The sequence below is a fragment of the Tenrec ecaudatus genome, chromosome 7, assembly GCF_050624435.1.
Source record: "Tenrec ecaudatus isolate mTenEca1 chromosome 7, mTenEca1.hap1, whole genome shotgun sequence".
NCBI classification, from domain to species: Eukaryota; Metazoa; Chordata; class Mammalia; order Afrosoricida; family Tenrecidae; genus Tenrec; species Tenrec ecaudatus.
Genome location: NC_134536.1, coordinates 9,329,648 through 9,347,539, shown reverse-complemented (window position 1 = coordinate 9,347,539; position 17,892 = coordinate 9,329,648). Strand labels below are relative to the sequence as shown.

Genomic DNA, 17,892 nt, shown 5'->3' with positions numbered 1-17,892 from the left:
AACCGTTAAATAATATACAGGTAGATAATACAAGAAATTAACAGTTAAATTATAAATCAGTGAGACACTAGCAGTCCTTCAAGTTTTGAGAGCTGCCAGGTGCCAGTCCCCTTCTGTAGAGAGAGCTGGGCTATATATACCCAGGCAGCAAACAGCAAGGCAGGTCCCCAACTGTCATCAACTGTCAGTCCCCAGCTCCAGAGATGAATATTCCAATCGTGTGGGCTTAAAGGGACCTCAACTTACAGCGACACAGTCCACAGGCTAGGCATCCCACAGGTAGTGTGCCCCTTTAAACTGAGGCACAGAACAACCAAGGTGAGGCTCACTGAGCCATTTATCCCTCTGCCCTTCAGTTAATTCTACTTGTGTTTATCGGCCAGGCTGGCACAATATTATAGCAGACGTGAAACAAAATGTGTTTAAATTGTTGAATGGAAAATGATTTCCCCCCCCCATAAACTTTCTACCAATTCACCATCTAATTTTTTAAAAGTGCTCTTGTGTCTTGAGTCATCTGTTAACAGTTACATTAGAAATCAGAAGGAAAAGGTTGTCCATTCATTAAAAATAATACATCTGTTGAATGTTAATATAAGCAATAGTTTTTTATACAAAATGAAACTAGTATACTCATATTTCCCAAAATGGGGGTTTAAAAAAAAACCACTTTAGTGAGAAGCTTGGCATTATTTTACATTTTGGCGATATCTTTCATGCCTGGCTTACTGAAAGCTACGCTCTCACTTCTGCTTCACCAAACAATCTGTTACAATATGTTATTTTTGCTGCAGCATATGAATATAATCCAACTTCACATAGACAGTTGGAAGAGACTTTTAAATAGGCTTTTCAGACCATTGAGAATATCTTTCTATGAAACTACACCAACGTTTTGCAAACGGGCTAATCTGCCGCAACAAAACCCTGTTACCAGTGTTGAGGAGCAAGGCTATCACTTGGAAGACTTTGAGGTGCTCCTGGCCTAAGCCATAGGATTTACATCCACCTCCTATGCCTGTGAAAGTTGCGTAAGGGATAAGGAAGCGTGAAGAAGCATCGGTGCACGTGAATTCTGGTGCTGACGAAGAGCATTGAAAGTGCCGTGGACTGCCAGAAGAGCAAACAGGTCGTGTCCGTGTTGGAAGAAGTACAGCCTTTGAACGTTCCTTAGAAGCGAGGATGGCAAGAACTCTGCTTTGGACGGGTTCTTAGGAGAAACTCGGCACTGGAAAAGGACATGATGCTTACGGGAGCGTCACAGAGCAGAAACCCCATTGGGACGCATCGACACCGCGGGTGCAGCACGGCGCTCCCCCAGGACAATGTGAGGACGGTGCAGGACTGGGCAGTGCTTTGTTCTGTTGTGTGTCGGGTCGATAGGAGTCTGAGATGACTCGATGGCACCGAACAGGAAAACCCACCCGCACTCAGCCACTGTTCCTTCCTTAAAAGTTAGTTGCAAAAAAAAAAAAAGTTAGTTGCAACATGGACTTTGAAACAAACACACGCTTCAGAGAGTGACTCTGCTCAATTCCAGACCACCCTAGTAGAGTGAATGCCACAGTAAATTGAGTCACTTGAAAAATTTGGAATGTTTTGAGAATCCCCAAAATCTAGCACCAAGACATGAAGTGGGCATGCCTGGTTGGTAAAATGGTGCCAGTAGCCTGGTGGTCGCAGGGTAACCACAAACCTTCAATTTATTAAAAAACAAACAAACAAACAACTGTGAAGATCATAACTGTATTCATGAACTTTCCATAATTGGCGATCTTAAAATGTATTTATCTTTCTTGTGCCTGACTGGATCTTTCACGCAAGCATAATTTGTATCTTGCATCGATCATTTCAAGAAAGTCGATTTACCAAGTGGTGCTGCTCTTCCATCTATTAACACAAAATGAGATCGGAAACGCATTTTAAAAAATTCTTGCACACTACTACCCCCACCCATTTTCACGAGGAATGTCCAGAGTATTGAGCTGTGAAGTTCGCTATGACACGTGCTGGCTTCCCCAGAACTTCACACCAGAAGTTCAACTCTTAGCATTTGGCCAACAAATACCATTCCTTGTTTTCCTCAGCATGATGGGCTGGCTTGGCTCCCTTTTGGACCCTGCCAGACAGCACATCTGAGTGAGCCTCACTTGCTGGTTGTTGTCATACCAGGCCTGGTGTCCCCGAGAATCGTCCACATGTACCTTGCATTGTAGCCATCGCGGTCCGGTCTGTCTGTGTGCATCTGCGCATGTCCCGCCTTGTCACATGGAAGAGGGCAAGGCCTCAGACTGGTGGCGTGGTCTAGTAGGCGGGATCATTTTTACCATTGCATGGAGGACGGTCGTGGGAGCTGTGTGTTTTGTAACTCGACTGCGATGCCGAGCATGGTGTGGTGCCTGGCCTTGAACCCAGTCTGGGAGCCCCAAGTTTGACCCGACGTTGCCTTTGCACCATTGGCATAGCGTCAACACGGTGCAGAAGGCGGATCCAGTCTTAGTGTTGTTTTGAAAATAGTTTTGAACGTGTAGAGTCTCTGGAAGGGTTTCGGGAACTGCTGGGTTTAGTGACTGGAAATCCTTTGAACTCTTACAGCGTCCCTCCTGGGAGGCTGCCTCTACCCTAGGGTTGGGCTGAACATCAAATCAGAAATCCGTTGTCTTCGAGGTAAGCCGGATTCCTAGGCTCCCTGTAGGACAGAGGAGAGCGGCCCCCTGAGACTTCAGGCCTGCAGACTGCCTCGTTTTCCTCCTTTGGAGTGGCTGCTGGATTCTAACCAGCTTTTTGGTCAGTAGCCGCGTGCTTTCCCCCCTTCTCTCATCACCCGGGAAGATCCCTGGGGGTGTAGAGGTTATGCTTGGGGCTGCAAACTGAAAGGTGAGCAGTTCAAAACCACCATCCGCTCCTCAGGAGGAAGATGGGGCTTCCTACTCTTGTGAACAGTCAGCCTCAGAAACCCACAGGGGCAGTTCTACCTGCCCTATTGGCTCACTATGAGTTGGCGTCGACCCGATGGCAGTGAGTTTGAGGGGCTTTTTAATACTGTCTATTATGCAAGACTCTGAGCACCCAAGCATAACATTTCAGCGAAGCCCACGCGACTGGGTTGAATAGTGCCCCTCCAGGACAGCAGGCCTAGTTCTATGCCACAGCCCCTGGGTGGTACAAGCTGTTTGTGATCAGCTGCTAATTGCAAGGTTGGCCCTTTGAGCCCACCCAGTAGTGCTGCAGAAGTCTGATGACCTGCTTCTCAGAAATCAGTCGTGGACAGCCTAGAGCACAGACCTCTCCCCACAAGTCGGGATCAGCTCTGCGGCACCTGAGCTGGCCCCCAAGCTTCTTCCCAGGTGGGCAGGCTTCTTCTCAGAGCAGTGCTCGGGAGAAGAGAGCCCTTGCGTGCTGCTGCAGTGCCCAGTGCTACGGGGCGTCCCTGGGAGGTGCCTTCTGGTTGACTCCCAGGGGAAGAGGGGATAAGAGCACGGTGCTGTAGAGGACACATGGCCAGAAGCAAACATGGTGACAAGGGCCGTGAATGGGGGAAGCCAAACCCAGACCATAGCCCTGTTGCCATGGAGTTGAAGGGTGGGCAGAAGGCTGAAATCCGATCCTTGGTGGGATTTGATCCCTGCCCCAAAGGCTCCCAAGCTTGGTGCCAGAGGGAGTGTTAGCATCTCCACAGTATAGGCCATGTGGTAGAGCCATAGGTGCTTCCCCCAGCTTTCTTGACCTCCATGGACAGAGTCCCTGGGGAGCTGGACCTCTGATAGATCTGGGGGCACCTAGTCATAGGCCAAGGGATGCATACCCAGAGCTTTGCTTTGCCTAATGGAATTTCTGAAAGGCCGGAGCCTAGGGTGACACAAAGCTCGGTTTGTCCTGGCAGACAATGCAGCTAAAGGCTGCAGGGTGGAGAGCAGAGGGTTTCCTGGATTCTCCCACGGGACCTTGTGGCTGGCTGGGGACTTGCAGGAGCCAGGGCACGGGCCAGTTTGCTTTGGGACCTGACAGCCCTTGAGGACACTAAGGGGTTTTTGCTGCCCAAATTTTCAGGGGGAACTCTATTACTGGTGGCGAACAGAGGAAGTCAGGGAGCTCACCTGAGCCTGCTGGCCTCAGGAGGGTGAGGGGTCAGCTCATGGGATAAGTCAGACCCAGATAAACCCTGACAGGACACTCAGGTCAGACCCCGAGCTGCGCGCTGTGTGTAGGTGGGGGCGGGGTGTCCTCTTACTGTGGGATTTTACTACTGGGCTGTGGAGTCACTGCCCCCGTGCAATACATGGGGAGCTTCAAACACTTGTGGGAAAGTTCTGTTGTCTTTATTTCTATTCGTCCATGAATTTCTCGGCACCCCCCGAATGTAAGGGTAGCGCGTGCTCTCCAGGTTTCATGATGACCTTTGATTATTCTGCTCTGCCCTTTCCTCCTCAGTGTGGGGTGTGTGTGTGTGTGTGTGTGTGTGTGTGTGTGTGTGTGTGTGTGTGTGTTTTGCCCATCCTTTCATTTTTCATACTTTTATGTCTTACAGTCTGGAAGAACACCAGGACCTTCGGGCCACCATCCACCATAGGTCCCCAAGTGACTAGGACAACGGCCACCTCCCTTGCTTGACTCTCTCTGCACACACATGTACATGAGGAGACAGCCACCTTTGCAAACGTGAGTGCCCCACAGCCGATGAACACTCGTTTCCGAATTGGATGAGGCAGCCCTTGGGCACCGGGCGAGAAGCACGTCAGTAGCCGCCCGCTGGCCACATGTCCTCACAGGTAAAGAAAGTGTGCAGAAAGAAGAAGAAGAAGACCCCCGGGGAGCGTGCCGCCAAACTAGCTCTGCGCTTTACGGAAGGGGCCGGCGCGCCAGCGAGGGCCAGCGTGGCAGGAGCTGACGCGAAGTGGCCTGGGCACGTCCCCTCACAGTGGGTGTGGTGACTGACAGGAGCAGGTGCCCTGGGCCGCTGCGCCTCCTGATACCCGCCGGAGTTGAGCAAGTTCCGGTCTGGTGGACAAGCTTGGACAGTGAACTCCCTCCTTGGCCTTTTTAGCCTGCCCGCCCTGGAGCAGTGCTGCACTGTCCCCCCTTCCCAGTAGCAATCGAAACCGAGAATTGCCAAAATAATCATTCAGGGAAAGCCAGGCCCAGCATCCTTTTTAGGGGACGTCACAGTGGTGTTAGGGAGCATTTGGAACGTGAGCAGCAAAGCGCCCGGCCTGGCCTTGAAGTGCCCCACCTTCTGGGAAGCCCTGGTGGGGTGGACAGGGTTTCCTGCCTGGGTTTCCCTTCCAAGAGATGGTCTCCCTTGAGCAGTCCAAGAAGACGTCTGTGTGAGCGGAGTCCTGGAGGGACCGAAGTCTGAGATTCCAGTTTGCCGTTGGGCGGGAGGAAGGAGACGGGGAAAGAAGCAGCACCCGTAACTGCTGGTCCCTCTGCTCTGGCTAGTCCTGACCCTGCCCGGGGAAGGGGCCTCTCTTCCCCAGCCTCCATGGCGTGGAGAAGCAAGCCGTCGGCCAGGCAGTGGGTGGCCAGTGTGCAGCATGCCCACGGGACACCGCCACCTACTGTGCCGCGAGGCAAGGCTGTGACTCAGGAAAGCTGTGGAGGCCAGGGAGCCCCCTGGATCTGAGCGGAGGCAGCCTTGGGACTCGGTCTGCAGGGACTCCGGCCTGCCGTGCACGCTGCGTGCCTTCCCCTTTATGCAATCTCCTTCAGCTTTAAGCAGTCCAGAACAGGCCCCCTGCCACCCTGGACACATCTCGTCAGCGCCCTGGAAGAGAATGCCCCACCCACAGCGCTCCGAAAAGCCTTAAGTCCCCTGAGATCTGTGTGTCCGCAGACCTGTGGCTCTGGGATCGCAGGCCACGCCACTGGAACCTCAGGCTGAGTCGGTGACCACACCCAGCAAACGGGTCCCCTGCGCCCCACGGACTAATGACGCTCTTTCTCCGCAGGATCTGCGCCCCGCCCCCTGACGACTTGAGCTAGGCCCCAGGCCACCGCCGCCGTCATCAGTGACAGAGGCACCCTTTTTACTATGCATTTGGGGGATCTTTACAGAGTGCTGACCCTCTGATCCCGCCCAGGTCAGTCTAGCTGAAGGGTGGGGGAGCAGCCCACGCCTCCCGCAAGCGTAAGGAAACCATTCAGCTAGAGAAACTGAGTCCCGTTTCTCGGCACCAGGCATTGCGGCCTAAAGGAGAGTCCACCCTGGTGAAAGTATGTACGCGGCGGTGGAGCGCGGCCCGGTCCTGTGCAGCGACTCCAACATCCTCTGCCTCTCCTGGAAAGGCCGCGTCCCCAAGAGCGAGAAGGAGAAGCCCGTGTGCAGGCGACGCTACTATGAGGAGGGCTGGCTGGCCACGGGCAACGGACGGGGCGTCGTGGGCGTCACCTTCACCTCCAGCCACTGCCGCCGGGACCGCAACACGCCCCAGAGGATCAACTTCAACCTGCGGGGCCACAACAGCGAGGTGAGTGCCCGCATGCTGGGGCCTGGCTTCGGGGTGTCTGGTGGTGGTTTCGAGCCGGCTCCCCACTCTCCCACGGAGCTCTGACCCCGTGTGGGCATGGCAGAGCCCCTCCACACTGCACTTCCTCTTCCCCACGTCACACAGTGGCCCCAGGCAGTGACAGCCACCCAACAGGGGAGCCCAGGGTGCTGTGCAAAGCATGCTGGGAGGGTGGCTAGATGCCCTCCCACCTCCTCTCCAGCTCTGAGGGCATCTTGCCAGCGGTCTGATGCTTAGCTTGTCTTGCCCGTGGGGCCTGCCATAATCATTGAGCTGAAGCGGATGAAGTCATTCATTGGACCAGAGCCATCGTACTCCCCATCGATTGGGTATGTTCAACTGAGGTTGGGCTGTTACAGACACACACGTACAGATTTCTCTGGGCTTGTGTGCCGTCAGCAGTCGCTCACTGACACACTTGTGACATTCACATCACCAGCACCCATGTGTCAGAACACTGCGAAGCACATCTACCACAAGGGGAGCCTGTAGGGTTCGGCCCTGGCCTTGAAAGAATAGCACTCTTTGCTGTCACTGTGTTCTTGTTGATAATGCTTAGCGTTTCATTTTTCCATTTGCTTCTTTGAGTATTGTTTTTTGGTAAATGCAGAATCCATAATTGCCTTGAGACATCTTAAAATGCCGTTTGATGATTCAAACTCACTGCCATTTAGTTGTTTCTTACTCAAAGCAATCCTATAGAACAGAACTGTTTCTGATGCTGTAAATTTTACCAGGAGTAGAAATCCTCTTCCATCTCCCCTGGGGCAGCTGGTGGCTTTGAACTGTCAACCCTGCAGTCATCTGCTTAGTGTGTAACCCCCTTCTCCATCTGGGCTCCCTTCATTTGATGGTTGTTACTGAAGAGCTGTTGTAAAGTACCCGGAATGTTTTTGAAGTCTTCAACGTGAAGAGGTCCTGCTGGCGTAGTGTTTACTACAAGGTCAGCAGTGTGCACTGACAGGCACTCTGTACTGAAGACAGGTGGGGGTGGGGAGCCAGCAGGATTGCTCTTTCATTGCACACTGTGTCTGGGCGCATGGCTGGTGGGTTCTTGGTCATTGATGCCATGGAAGGAAGATGCAGACAGTCCCCAGGGTCAGACTCACGGCCAGTCCCACTTGCTCCGTAATACCAAGTTGTACTCTCACTTTGAGATGTTGGAACCAGCCCTTAACCCACATCAAATTCTTCATCACCGTGATCACCTTCAGTGTTGTGGCTTTTAACTCGTGGAAATGACTAGGAGCCAGGCTAAATAAGAGCCTTGCACCTGGCCCACCGTCCCAGCAGATTCTTAGAGATGCAGTGAGGACTGTCGAGGCCTGTCTGCCCAGGCTCCTGGTGATGGGCATTTGGATGGCATCTAGTTTGGGGCTGTGGTGACTAATGCTGCCACCGGCCCTGACCCGCCTGTCTTCTTGTGGCCCCATGTCCTTCTCTCTGGGGTACCTGTCTTGAAGTTGGATTTCTGAGTCACAGAGTAGGTACATTGTTTCAGTGCCAGTGCAAACTGCCAAACAACCCGCCGAGCACTGAGCTGACCTCCACTGCCACCATCATTGTGGGAAAGTCTTGCCTCACTGAGGCAGGGGGGCGGGGGAGGGGGGGAATGTGGGAAAGCCCAAAGGTTAGAATAATTCCAAATCTTTCTTCTGCCCTGTCCAGCCCCGGTGTGACTTAGGAAGAAACATGGCTTTTGGATTCGAGCTCTTGTTCCCTCTTCTAAAACAAAGGATTTTATGCAAGAAATTAGCAGTGTTTCTTACAGATATTTTTGTATCTGCGAACTGGAGATGTATGCATGTGCCTGCATTTACGAGGGCCTTCAGAAATTTCACAGGAAAGCGGGATGAAAAGATAATGGAATTTTTTAATGACCCCTCTGAAGCCCCTTCATACCGTACCGCATAAAAGTGTGTGTATGTAGACACCATGTCACTCATGTAAGAGAATGTAGATGTATGTAGCCAGCGTTTATTATGATTCTTCCTCTCCGGGTAGATTGGCCCCTCTTGCTCTGCTGTTTAGAAGTGGATATACGTTCTTACAACAGACTCTCATTTGTCATTGCTGTGTCACACATTTTCGCAAACTTAGTAGCTGAGAACAGCACCCATTTCTCTGCTCCACTCCTCACTGTGATTTGGGTGGAAGTGCAGAGTGGATCGGTTTCCCGTTCAAGGTTCTACATTTCTATCTGGCCCTGGTTGCCGTCCCTGCACTGTAACAGCACGGAACCCACTTCCTGTTTCTCGCTGCCATTTGCCCCCCGTTCTGACCCCTCTGTGTTCGGCGGTGTATCCCTGGGCAAATGCTGCTCCTTCAATCCCATCCGGATGGTTGTGCTAAGGAGGGCCTTCCTCCCTGGTGCTGTTGTTCACTTTGTAAGTTGTCTGTTGTGTGGCTGAAAGCTGGTCCCCGGGGTGTCTGAAGGCCGTAGTCTGATGCTTCCACAGTTCCTCCCAGGTCCTCCCGTGGCGATCCCCGTGAGTGGTGGGCACCAGCACCCACAGCTCACAGTTGTGCAGGCGAAGGCCAGGCCTGGCTTAGCAAGGTGTGTGGGTCGTATGGGCTGGGAGCTGCCATGTTTCCCGGGGCTGTAATCTCCTTTGAGATGCGGGGGCCTCACCCACACGCAAGTTGTCGGCAGGTTTCTGTTCCACATGGCTAAAGACTGAAACCCTCAGCTGCCCGAGGCCACCGCTATTTCCTGTCACATGGCCCCCTCCACAACAGGGCAGTTAGCTTCTGACAGGCCAGCGGGAGAGCATCTGCTGTCACCTCAGCAGCTCTCCCTTCGATCTTTGAACAAGGCCCAGCTAGTGAGGTCAGACCCACCAGGTCTATCGCATTCCAGGGGAGGGGACTAAGCCAGTGGTCACCCCAGGGAGGGCTCCTTTAGGACTCTGCTGACCACAGAGGGAAAAGGAGAGACCACAATGCCACTGTCCTTGAGTCTGCTATGATTGTGTGACTCAGAATGGACCCCGCCTCACGGCACTGCCGCAGCAGCCTCGTTCCCAAAGGCCTGAGTGTTTCAGAACTGAAAACAAAGCGAGCTCCTTTGTCCGCTTCGAATTTTGACTCCAGTTGATTTCTGTTGTTAGATTGGCAAAACTCCGACCGACCACCTGCCAGGTTTTCTGAGTCAGAGGCCGGTCCATCCTGACTGCCCCTCCTGGTGGCTAAGTGCCAGACACCTGCTAATTCTCGAGCCCTCCTGTGGTTTCCCCACCTGGCTTCAGGTGTCCTAGCTATCGTTGTGCCCACTTTACAGGTAAGTAAACTAAGGCTTGTAGACGTTCTGCATTTCCGGAGTTCACGTACTTGGTGTGGAGGAAAGCTGCAGTTGGAACGCAGGACTAAACTATTCTCCAGCTTAGCTTTATGTTCTTCTTCCTTAAAAAAATGTTTCTAATCCATTTCTCCCTCCTTTTTTATTTTTAATTTTTATACTTTATTTGACTTTTGTTGTCGGAAATATATATGGTAGAATATACACCAATTCAGCCTGTGCACGAGAGGGTGACACTGACTGAGTCTCGCCTTCCGTTTGGGGCGCCCCCTGCCTTGCTGGGTTGTTTCTTCCCCACCATCATGCACTCACACCCCCCACATTGCCTCTCCAACAGTTTGAACGTGGTTATTAGCTGGATCACGGGACAGAGGTTTGAAACGGTCTCGGTGCTCAGGGCAGACTTCCATTCTGTACGCACTGAACTCTTGTTCGGCTTTAAGAAGACTTCAGGAGATATTTTTGGTTCAAGATTGCAAGATGATCTCTGGATGATAGTTTCAGGGATTCATCCAGCATTCACAGCGCCAAAAAGTCTGGCGTCTGTGAGAACGTGAGCTGCTTCTCTTCATCCTGCGCCCGCCCCCCCCCCCCCCGTGATTAGGATTCTTCTGTGGGCTCTCATATCACAGGGCTCAGTCATGGCCCCCCGCCACCCACGTCTTCTTGGGGGGTTGTTTCTGGAGCAGGTTTTCCAAGCATTCCATTTCTGCCTCCTCTCCGGGGCTCTCTTCCTCCCCCTGCTGCTCCAGGCAGAGAAAAAACTGCTCTTGGGCCTTGCTCTTTATTGTATTTAAAAGGCTGTGGTCAATAGAAGCCCACTGCCCCTTACTGTGACTGTGAAACCTAAGAGGAACGTATTTTCGTCACTAGCTTCATTGTGCTGCCTGGCCCGGGCAAAGTGTGTGCCATGCCTCCCCCTCCCTTCGCCGCAGCAGTAACGCCTGCAGGCGCCCTGTGATGAGCCAAGCCCTAGGCTCCGCCGGGTCTAGCCATTAGTTATGATAGATGCCTTGTTCTTGCGTTTCTAAACTAAAAAAAAAAAAAAAATCAAGAAGTAGCCGACTACAAGGGCAAAGCGTTGGGACTGTGTCTCTCCACTTACAGGAATGACGACAGGAGGCCTGGGAGCGCTTTCTCTCATTCCTCTCCAGGGGCTGCGTCTAACTCTTCTCTAGCCATGATTCTTTCCCCTGTCACCACAAGGACAATCCCAAACAACAAGCCTTGCCTCCTGTCCCAAAGTTATGAGAACTTCTTCGACGTAACCAAACGCCCTGAGGAAATGAGGTGCTAGGCCTCGGAGGATCAAGACCACAGATTCAGAGGACACTAAGGTCTGTCGGCCCACCAGTGTGCACCAAGACAAGGTTTGTCATCTGACTTTGGTGAGTAGCGACTGGGCTGTAAGAGCTCAGGGGAAGCCCCTTGGGTGCAGCTATTGGTCTCTCCCAGTCTGGAAGAAAGAAGAGTGATGCAGATGGGGGACACGTGGAAACAACGAATCCAGTGGGTTCATGGACTGTGCGAGTGTCCACTTCTACCACCCTGAGACCAGAAGAACTAGCTAGTGCCCAGCGACCACTCCCAACTGCCCTGAAAGGGATGATCACCTGAGAAGCTCCTGTATTCAGTAGGAGGCAAACACAGCTCAAAATCCTGAAAGAGACCAGGCTCACTGTTTGGATAGAAACTGGGGGAACTCCCGATACCGGAGCCTGGAGCCATCTTCAGGTCTGGAACAGAACTCACCCTTCCAGGAGATGCACACACCTTAGAGGACTCGGCTCTTTGAGATCGGAAGGACAGCCTTTACCCAAGGACAGAGGTCGAAAGGATTAGGAAAGGAGGAATGGAAATGGGAAACGAGGGGAGGAACATGGAGGGAGGAGGGGGTTTCACAGCAACCCAAAGTGTGTGATCTGGCGAAAGAGAAACGGATGATCACTCTGTATCAGGTCTGGCACGTGGTCTGCTGCTCTGTAGCCTTCGCCCAGCTCACACTGAAAAACCACGCCTGTGCTGGAAGACTTTTCTCCCAGGTGGGCTCCAGCCATAACAGTCTCCTAGTTAGTCCCATTTCTCTTGTGAAAGCATCCTGGCTGCTGCTCCCCTTCTGGGACCCAGTTCAAACGGAATCCGAAGTAGCCAACCAGAAGAGAAGCCATGTGACCGTGACCTCCTGAAAATCAACGCCATCCCCGAGTGTGCATAGAAAAGACGATTCCAAAGGGCACAAGGAGAACTCCCAGGCTGGGAAGTCCATTTTGGCAATGACGTATCTGACAAGGGACTGACAGCTACAGTGTATATTCAAACAAATCCAAACCTTCAACAAGCAGCCACAGAACTCACCCCCATCCCCACCCCGCCCCATGTGCCCAAAGAATGCCCGTGAGGGGACTTGATACCACTCTGTCAGGAGAACCTCATCAAATGGTAGGTACAACTCCAGTCACCGGAATTCCCAGCTGAATTTCCAAAGGTCATTGATCTCCATAGTGAAGGCGCAGCAGCTGTTCCAGATGAGTGTTGTTTCTAACTGCACATGCTCGGACATTTGAATGGCAGGTTTATTCGCGGCGGTACGTGAAGCCGGCAGGCCGACCCCCGTGAGCAGCAGCCGTTCCAGATTAGCATGCCAGGCTCTCGGTACATGTTCCACGTGCGCAGTCTGCTGTGAAATGGTACTGGCTCTGCTTTCTGGAGTGATGAGAGCAGGTAGTGATGCGGTGAGTAATCTCCGATAAATAGGTTTACATTTCATGTTCGGACAGGTGGTCAGCATAGGCCACTGAAAACACCCCTTTTGGAGCAAACAGAAGGATCGACTGCCGTGAACCATCCAACTTTTCCCATGCCAACAACTGCACATCGCACCCGTGGGCAGAAGAGATGCCTGTATGGTGCCTGCCCCAGGTCTGTCTGCGGAAGCCCTGGGGATCTTTGTGGAGTCAGTCACACTGACCTCACCTGACAGAGAAGCTCTGCTCCCTTTGGCCTTTCTTGGCTGTAGTCTATGTGGACTCTGACCACCAGGTCTTTCTCCTGCTGAGCCACGATTGAGAGGTCCAACCACCCACCTTTTGTTGCGATACCAAGACAGAGCTGTTAGGCTGCTCACTGCAAGGTCAGCAGTTCAAAACCACTGGCCGCTCTACTGAAGACGGTGAGGCTTTCTGCTCCTGTAAAGAGTTAACAGTCTCACACTGGAGGAATGTATGGATTGTGATAAAAGATCTAAGAGTCCCCAATAAAAGTATTTTAAAAAGAAAGAAGGAAAGAGTTACAGTCTCTGAAACTCAGAGGCCGGTTCTGCTCTGCGCTGTGGGCCAGCGTTGCTGAGTCGGAAACCATTGATAACAGTGCTTAGAAAAGAGGCATGTTGTTGTTAGGTGTCGTTGACTCGGCTCCGACGAGGACCCTATGTGCAACAGAAAGCAACACTGCTGGTCGTGCACCCTCCACACAATTGTTACGTTTGAGCCCATGGTTGCAGCTGCGATATCAATCCATCTTGTCTGTCCAGGGCCTTCCTCATGGTCACTACCCCTCTGCCAACAGGTGTGCTTGTCCAGTGAATGCCAGGCACTCCAGGGCTGGCCGAGAAGGGACACTTCTGAAGTATCAGCCCTCCCTTTGCCGAAAGTGGAGTGGTGACTCGGGCTGTCAGTAACAGTGACCTTTAGCTTTGAAGCCTCTCCAGCAGGTGGGCATGGCTGTCATGCTGAAGGGCTCTGCTCCAGAGAGGAGCTGATTTCAGAAAGCAAGCACTTGGGAATGTTTTCCCTCTGGAAAACAGCTTCTCACAGGTGGGATTCAGTTCTCGCAAAGCCTCTGGCTTGGGGCTGATTATTCCTTTATGACTTTTGTACTTGTGGTGGCCCAAGTTCCCTCAGGGGATGCATCTGCTCCTGGAGCTTAGCACCTGGGTGCTTGGGTTTGGTGGGATCTTTGGGAAGAGCTTTCCCTGGCTCTCTCCCCTTCACCCAAGGGTAGCACACAAGCTGTGCTTTGCTGTGGCTTGACTTGTCTTACCTCATTGTGATCGTTTCTTGGAAAGACGGTCTATCTGGAAAGGCTCAATCAGGCTCAGGAGCACAGCTCTGCCTGCAGAGAGCGAGCAGGTAGGGCTGGTGACTCTTCTTGGCAGACTCAAGTCCCAACCGCCTTTTCCACAGGGGTCTTCCCTGTGGCCAGCCTCACCCAGGCGCCAATGCTGTGCTCTGCCCTTACTGCAGGGGGCTCTGGTGGGGCCACTCTGGCAATCTACTTCAGTCAAAATGTGCAACCTTGAAGACCATATGGGGCAGCTTTCCCCTGCTCTGTTGGGTCGCCATGAAGCACTTGGTTTGCTCTGGTCTGGTTTGGGTGCCCGTAACGGAGATGAGCAGAAGTGGTTGTCCTTTGTCCCTGTTCCTCCTGGCTGGTCTTGAAGACTAACATCACAGGAGTCTCGGTCATAAAGGCTAAGCGGAGTGCGCTTGAGGACTGAGAACGTCTTACGGCTGTCAAGGGTACAGATCGGCTTACCAAATTCTAGACAGTGATCATTTTAAGGTTGAATCTGGGAGAGCCATTGAAAGTTGAAAAAGGCACTTTCGCGTGCCCTAAAATGAACCGTAAGAGTATTGAAGTCTAGAAGACTTAATTAAAATTTTTTCCCTGTCTATACCATCTTACAAGCCATCTACAAAACTCTGCTATAGAGTGTATTCTGACTCTTATCACCCCCAGGGAACAGAGTAAATTTCCCCCTGTAACCCTTTACGAGAGTAGAAAGTTTGGGCTTTCCCCCAAGGAGCAGCTCGCCGGTGGTTTCAAACTGTTGACCTTGTGGTTAACAGCCCAGTTCAGAACCAGTAAGCCATCAGGGCTCCTTTAGTCTTGTTAGGTGCTTTTACAAAAAGGTCCCATCAAAGTAGTGCCTTCCAAGGGGATCTACCTGGCCATTACATTCAAGGCAAAGAGGTCAGCTCAGAAGATTCTGGCAACATTGATTGTTTTTTGCTTTCTGAGGGGAGATTTCAGAGGGAACCTTTTGCTGGGTTTTCTCAAAGTACACAGGACCATCAAAGGGACTATTAGGAAGAAGTTTTCCCCTGGAAAGCCACACTGGTTTCCCATCAAGATACTGTGCCCGCTCACTCTTGGAGGGTAGCAAGGGGCATCCTAGGAGACCTCCCCCCATCCGTCCTGCAGCCTGCTCTTGCCGCTTCATACTCCCTTTTGTTACCCAAACTCAAAGAGCCACGATCATCGAGTCACTCGATGCCCAAACTGCCATATTGGCCTGGTCTGAGTTCAAGAGCATGGCGTTCTTCAGGGAAGGGTGGGTGAGGGACCACTGCCTTCCGTCGTGTGCAGGCCCGCGGGAGGCTATGTGGGGAAACAGTAAGCTTCACGGTTTGAAGTGTTTGTTTAATACGAGCTTCTAATTTTGGAGCACATTATGAGGACCCTGGAGAGGATTGCTACAAATCCTTCACGTGCAACCTTTTATAAAACGCTTACCACGACCTGTGGTATCTGAAACGTCCCGGATGGACCCGCGTGGAAATGCTTTTCACCCTGGTGGCCCCGCTGGTGGACATGGTACCACTTGGCTCCCGGACACTGTTTTTCTGTGTGTCTGTTGGATTCTTTATCTCCATCTGCATCCCGCCTGATGGTCTCTGTTGTCTCTTCCTTACCAGTCTGAGTGGGGTCCTCCGAGAACAGTGTTCCCCTTTTCTTAGACTTTCTAACTGTTGTTTCCAACCCTTCCAAATGGAGGATCTGGGGGCCATGCTAGGTACCATGTGCCCCTCCCCAACAGTTCTTTTTAATCCTTCTGTTCTTGTTTCTTACACCTCTGAGGATTCACATGTCGAGGCTACGTGAGTTCCTGTGCCAGCATAGAACCTGCTCCTCTGAGGCTCATCTCTCAGGTCTGCGTGCGTGTGCGAGAGCAGGAGAGTGTTTGTGTGTGTGCATCTTTTCCTTCATATTTGAGGCCTTCTTCACCTGCTGCATAACCCTTACCTCTTGCTTCACATCTCAAAGGAAAGCCCCTGCGGGTGGAGGCGGGCATTCCATCACTGGTCTTTATGGTGGAATGATTTGGGGGAGACTGGTTTTGTTGGGGACACTCAGATGTCAGCACATGAGCATCTTTCGCTGGACTGCCCAGTGTCTGTTGACATGGCCCCTCCTGGGCCCTCCTGTGGGGCAGGGTGGCGGGACAGGATGGCATTGAGGAGCAGGCAGCCGCTATTAGTGCTTGGGGAGTATGCACCGGCTGCTCCTGCTGCTACTCTGCTCCCCATACTCTCTCCGCGGCCGGGAACCATCGCACAGACGAGGACACTGCGCTGTGGGGCCAGGAAGCAGCCCACCGTGGCCTGTCTCAAAGAGCCGACCCCAGGACCAGTGTCACCCACACAGGATGCTAATCGCAGGCTCTGGGGCATGAGTGGAAATAAAACACATGATCTGTACTCTTACCCACTGGCAGCGTGGCCTCGGAGAAAGCCGATCCTGGCTATGTTCCTCGTCACCATGCTTGCTGTGTCCCCAGACGGATTTCCTGTAATTGGCTTTGCCCTGAGAAGTAAGCCTTCCACATCTAGTGGCGGACAAGGCTTGCCAGGTGACATCCCTGATGGTTGTGCAGAGGTGTCTGGCAGCGTTGGCGGATGGGATGTCCTTCGTAGCTCTTCGTGAAGCCATGGGCTTCCATGGTAGAAGACCCTGATTTGATTCCCAGTCAGTACACTTCTTTGGAGGCTTACCATGTAGCTATGAGGTCACAATAGATTTCAGCAGCAGCACTTCCAGGCTAAGAAGGTCTAGGAAGAAAGGCCTGGCCTTCTCCCCCGAAGATGAGGCCCCTAACCACTACCGTGGCTCTCACCTGCACCTCCCATGGGACCTGTACACCCTTCCCAAGGTGTGTGTCTAAGAGTCCCACTCCGTTTGTCTCCCTCCCTGTTCTGTGGATCAGCCCACGAGGCCTGCATCTACATCTGCTCCGGTGTGTGGTGGTTTGGGAGTGTCGTCTCCTGCCTCTCTGTGCCTTTGGAGCTGTGTTGCGTGCATTTTCACATTCCCTGTATTTCGAGGTGGTTTCCCAGAGAAGGTTCAGCAACATCTTTATTTTGACATTCAAAGTCGCAAATGCCCTGCCAAGGGGTTCATTAAAGGTTCTTAAAGCCATTAAACAGATTTATTTCTCCCTCAACAATACACTAGGTAGAATAGGCTTATATTTTATTAAGAGAATAGAATTTGTCAAAATAATGGTGGTGTTCATTATTTCCTTTAGCGATTTTCCCCCTCTCAGTAGAAATAAACGATCATGTCAGGAAGTGACACAGACCTGGGGAATGCTGTCTTTTGGGTGTGTTTCTGGTGGAGGGAAAGGGGGCGTGGACTGGGGTTGGGGGGCGGGGGTGGGGTGGGAAGCAATAGTTGGCTCTGGTAAAAGCCTCCCAGGGAAGCCACTTCAAGAGTGTAGGAGATAGTAACCCAAGGGCCTGAATAGGTAAGTCTCTCCTTAACTCTGTCTGCAGACAAGACGTATTCATAGCTTGGATTTGAGCCTGGCCACTGTGTGGCCACCTGATTAAGAGATTAGACTCTGCCCATACTTTGACACAGGTGCATCAAATTAACATAAACGCAGAGGCATGCGAAGGGTGGGCATTGAATCAGGAAACCAAAGAGGATGGATGTGTCCGAATTAGGATGCTGGTGATGAGTGTTGAAAAGTACCCCGGACTGCCAAAAGAACAAACAGATCTGTCTTGGAAGTAGTCCAACCAGAATGCTCTTGAGAGGCAAGGATGACGACACTCTGTCTTATGTACTTTGGACATGTTGTCAGGCGAGACCAGTCCCTGGGGAAAGGACGTCATGCTTGATAAAGTGGAGGGGCAGGGAGAAGAGGAAGGGATGGACTGATGGGGTGGCTGCAATAATGCAAACACAAGAACATTTGTGAGGATGGCGCGGGACCAGGTGTTGGGTCGCTATGGGTTGGAACCCTGTGAAGTGGGACAAGTGACTTAACCTTATCCACCCTTATCATTTATCACAGAGGAAGTG

General features: G+C 52.1%; 1 protein-coding gene across 4 annotated transcripts in view; it reads left to right on the top strand.

Moving 5' to 3' along the window:
• Window positions 1-17,892, top strand: part of TULP4 (TUB like protein 4) — a 154,097-nt gene that overhangs the window by 51,311 nt on the left and 84,894 nt on the right. Inside the window, exons 2-3 of one of the 4 annotated variants that reach the window (XM_075554315.1) lie at window positions 4,529-4,659; window positions 5,949-6,467. In XM_075554315.1, the coding sequence (XP_075410430.1) occupies window positions 6,216-6,467 (252 nt within the window). In that variant the 5' untranslated portion in view covers window positions 4,529-4,659; window positions 5,949-6,215. Of the gene's footprint in view, window positions 1-4,528; window positions 6,468-17,892 lie in introns of all 4 variants that reach the window. The other 3 variants (XM_075554314.1, XM_075554313.1, XM_075554316.1) reach the window with 3 other exon arrangements.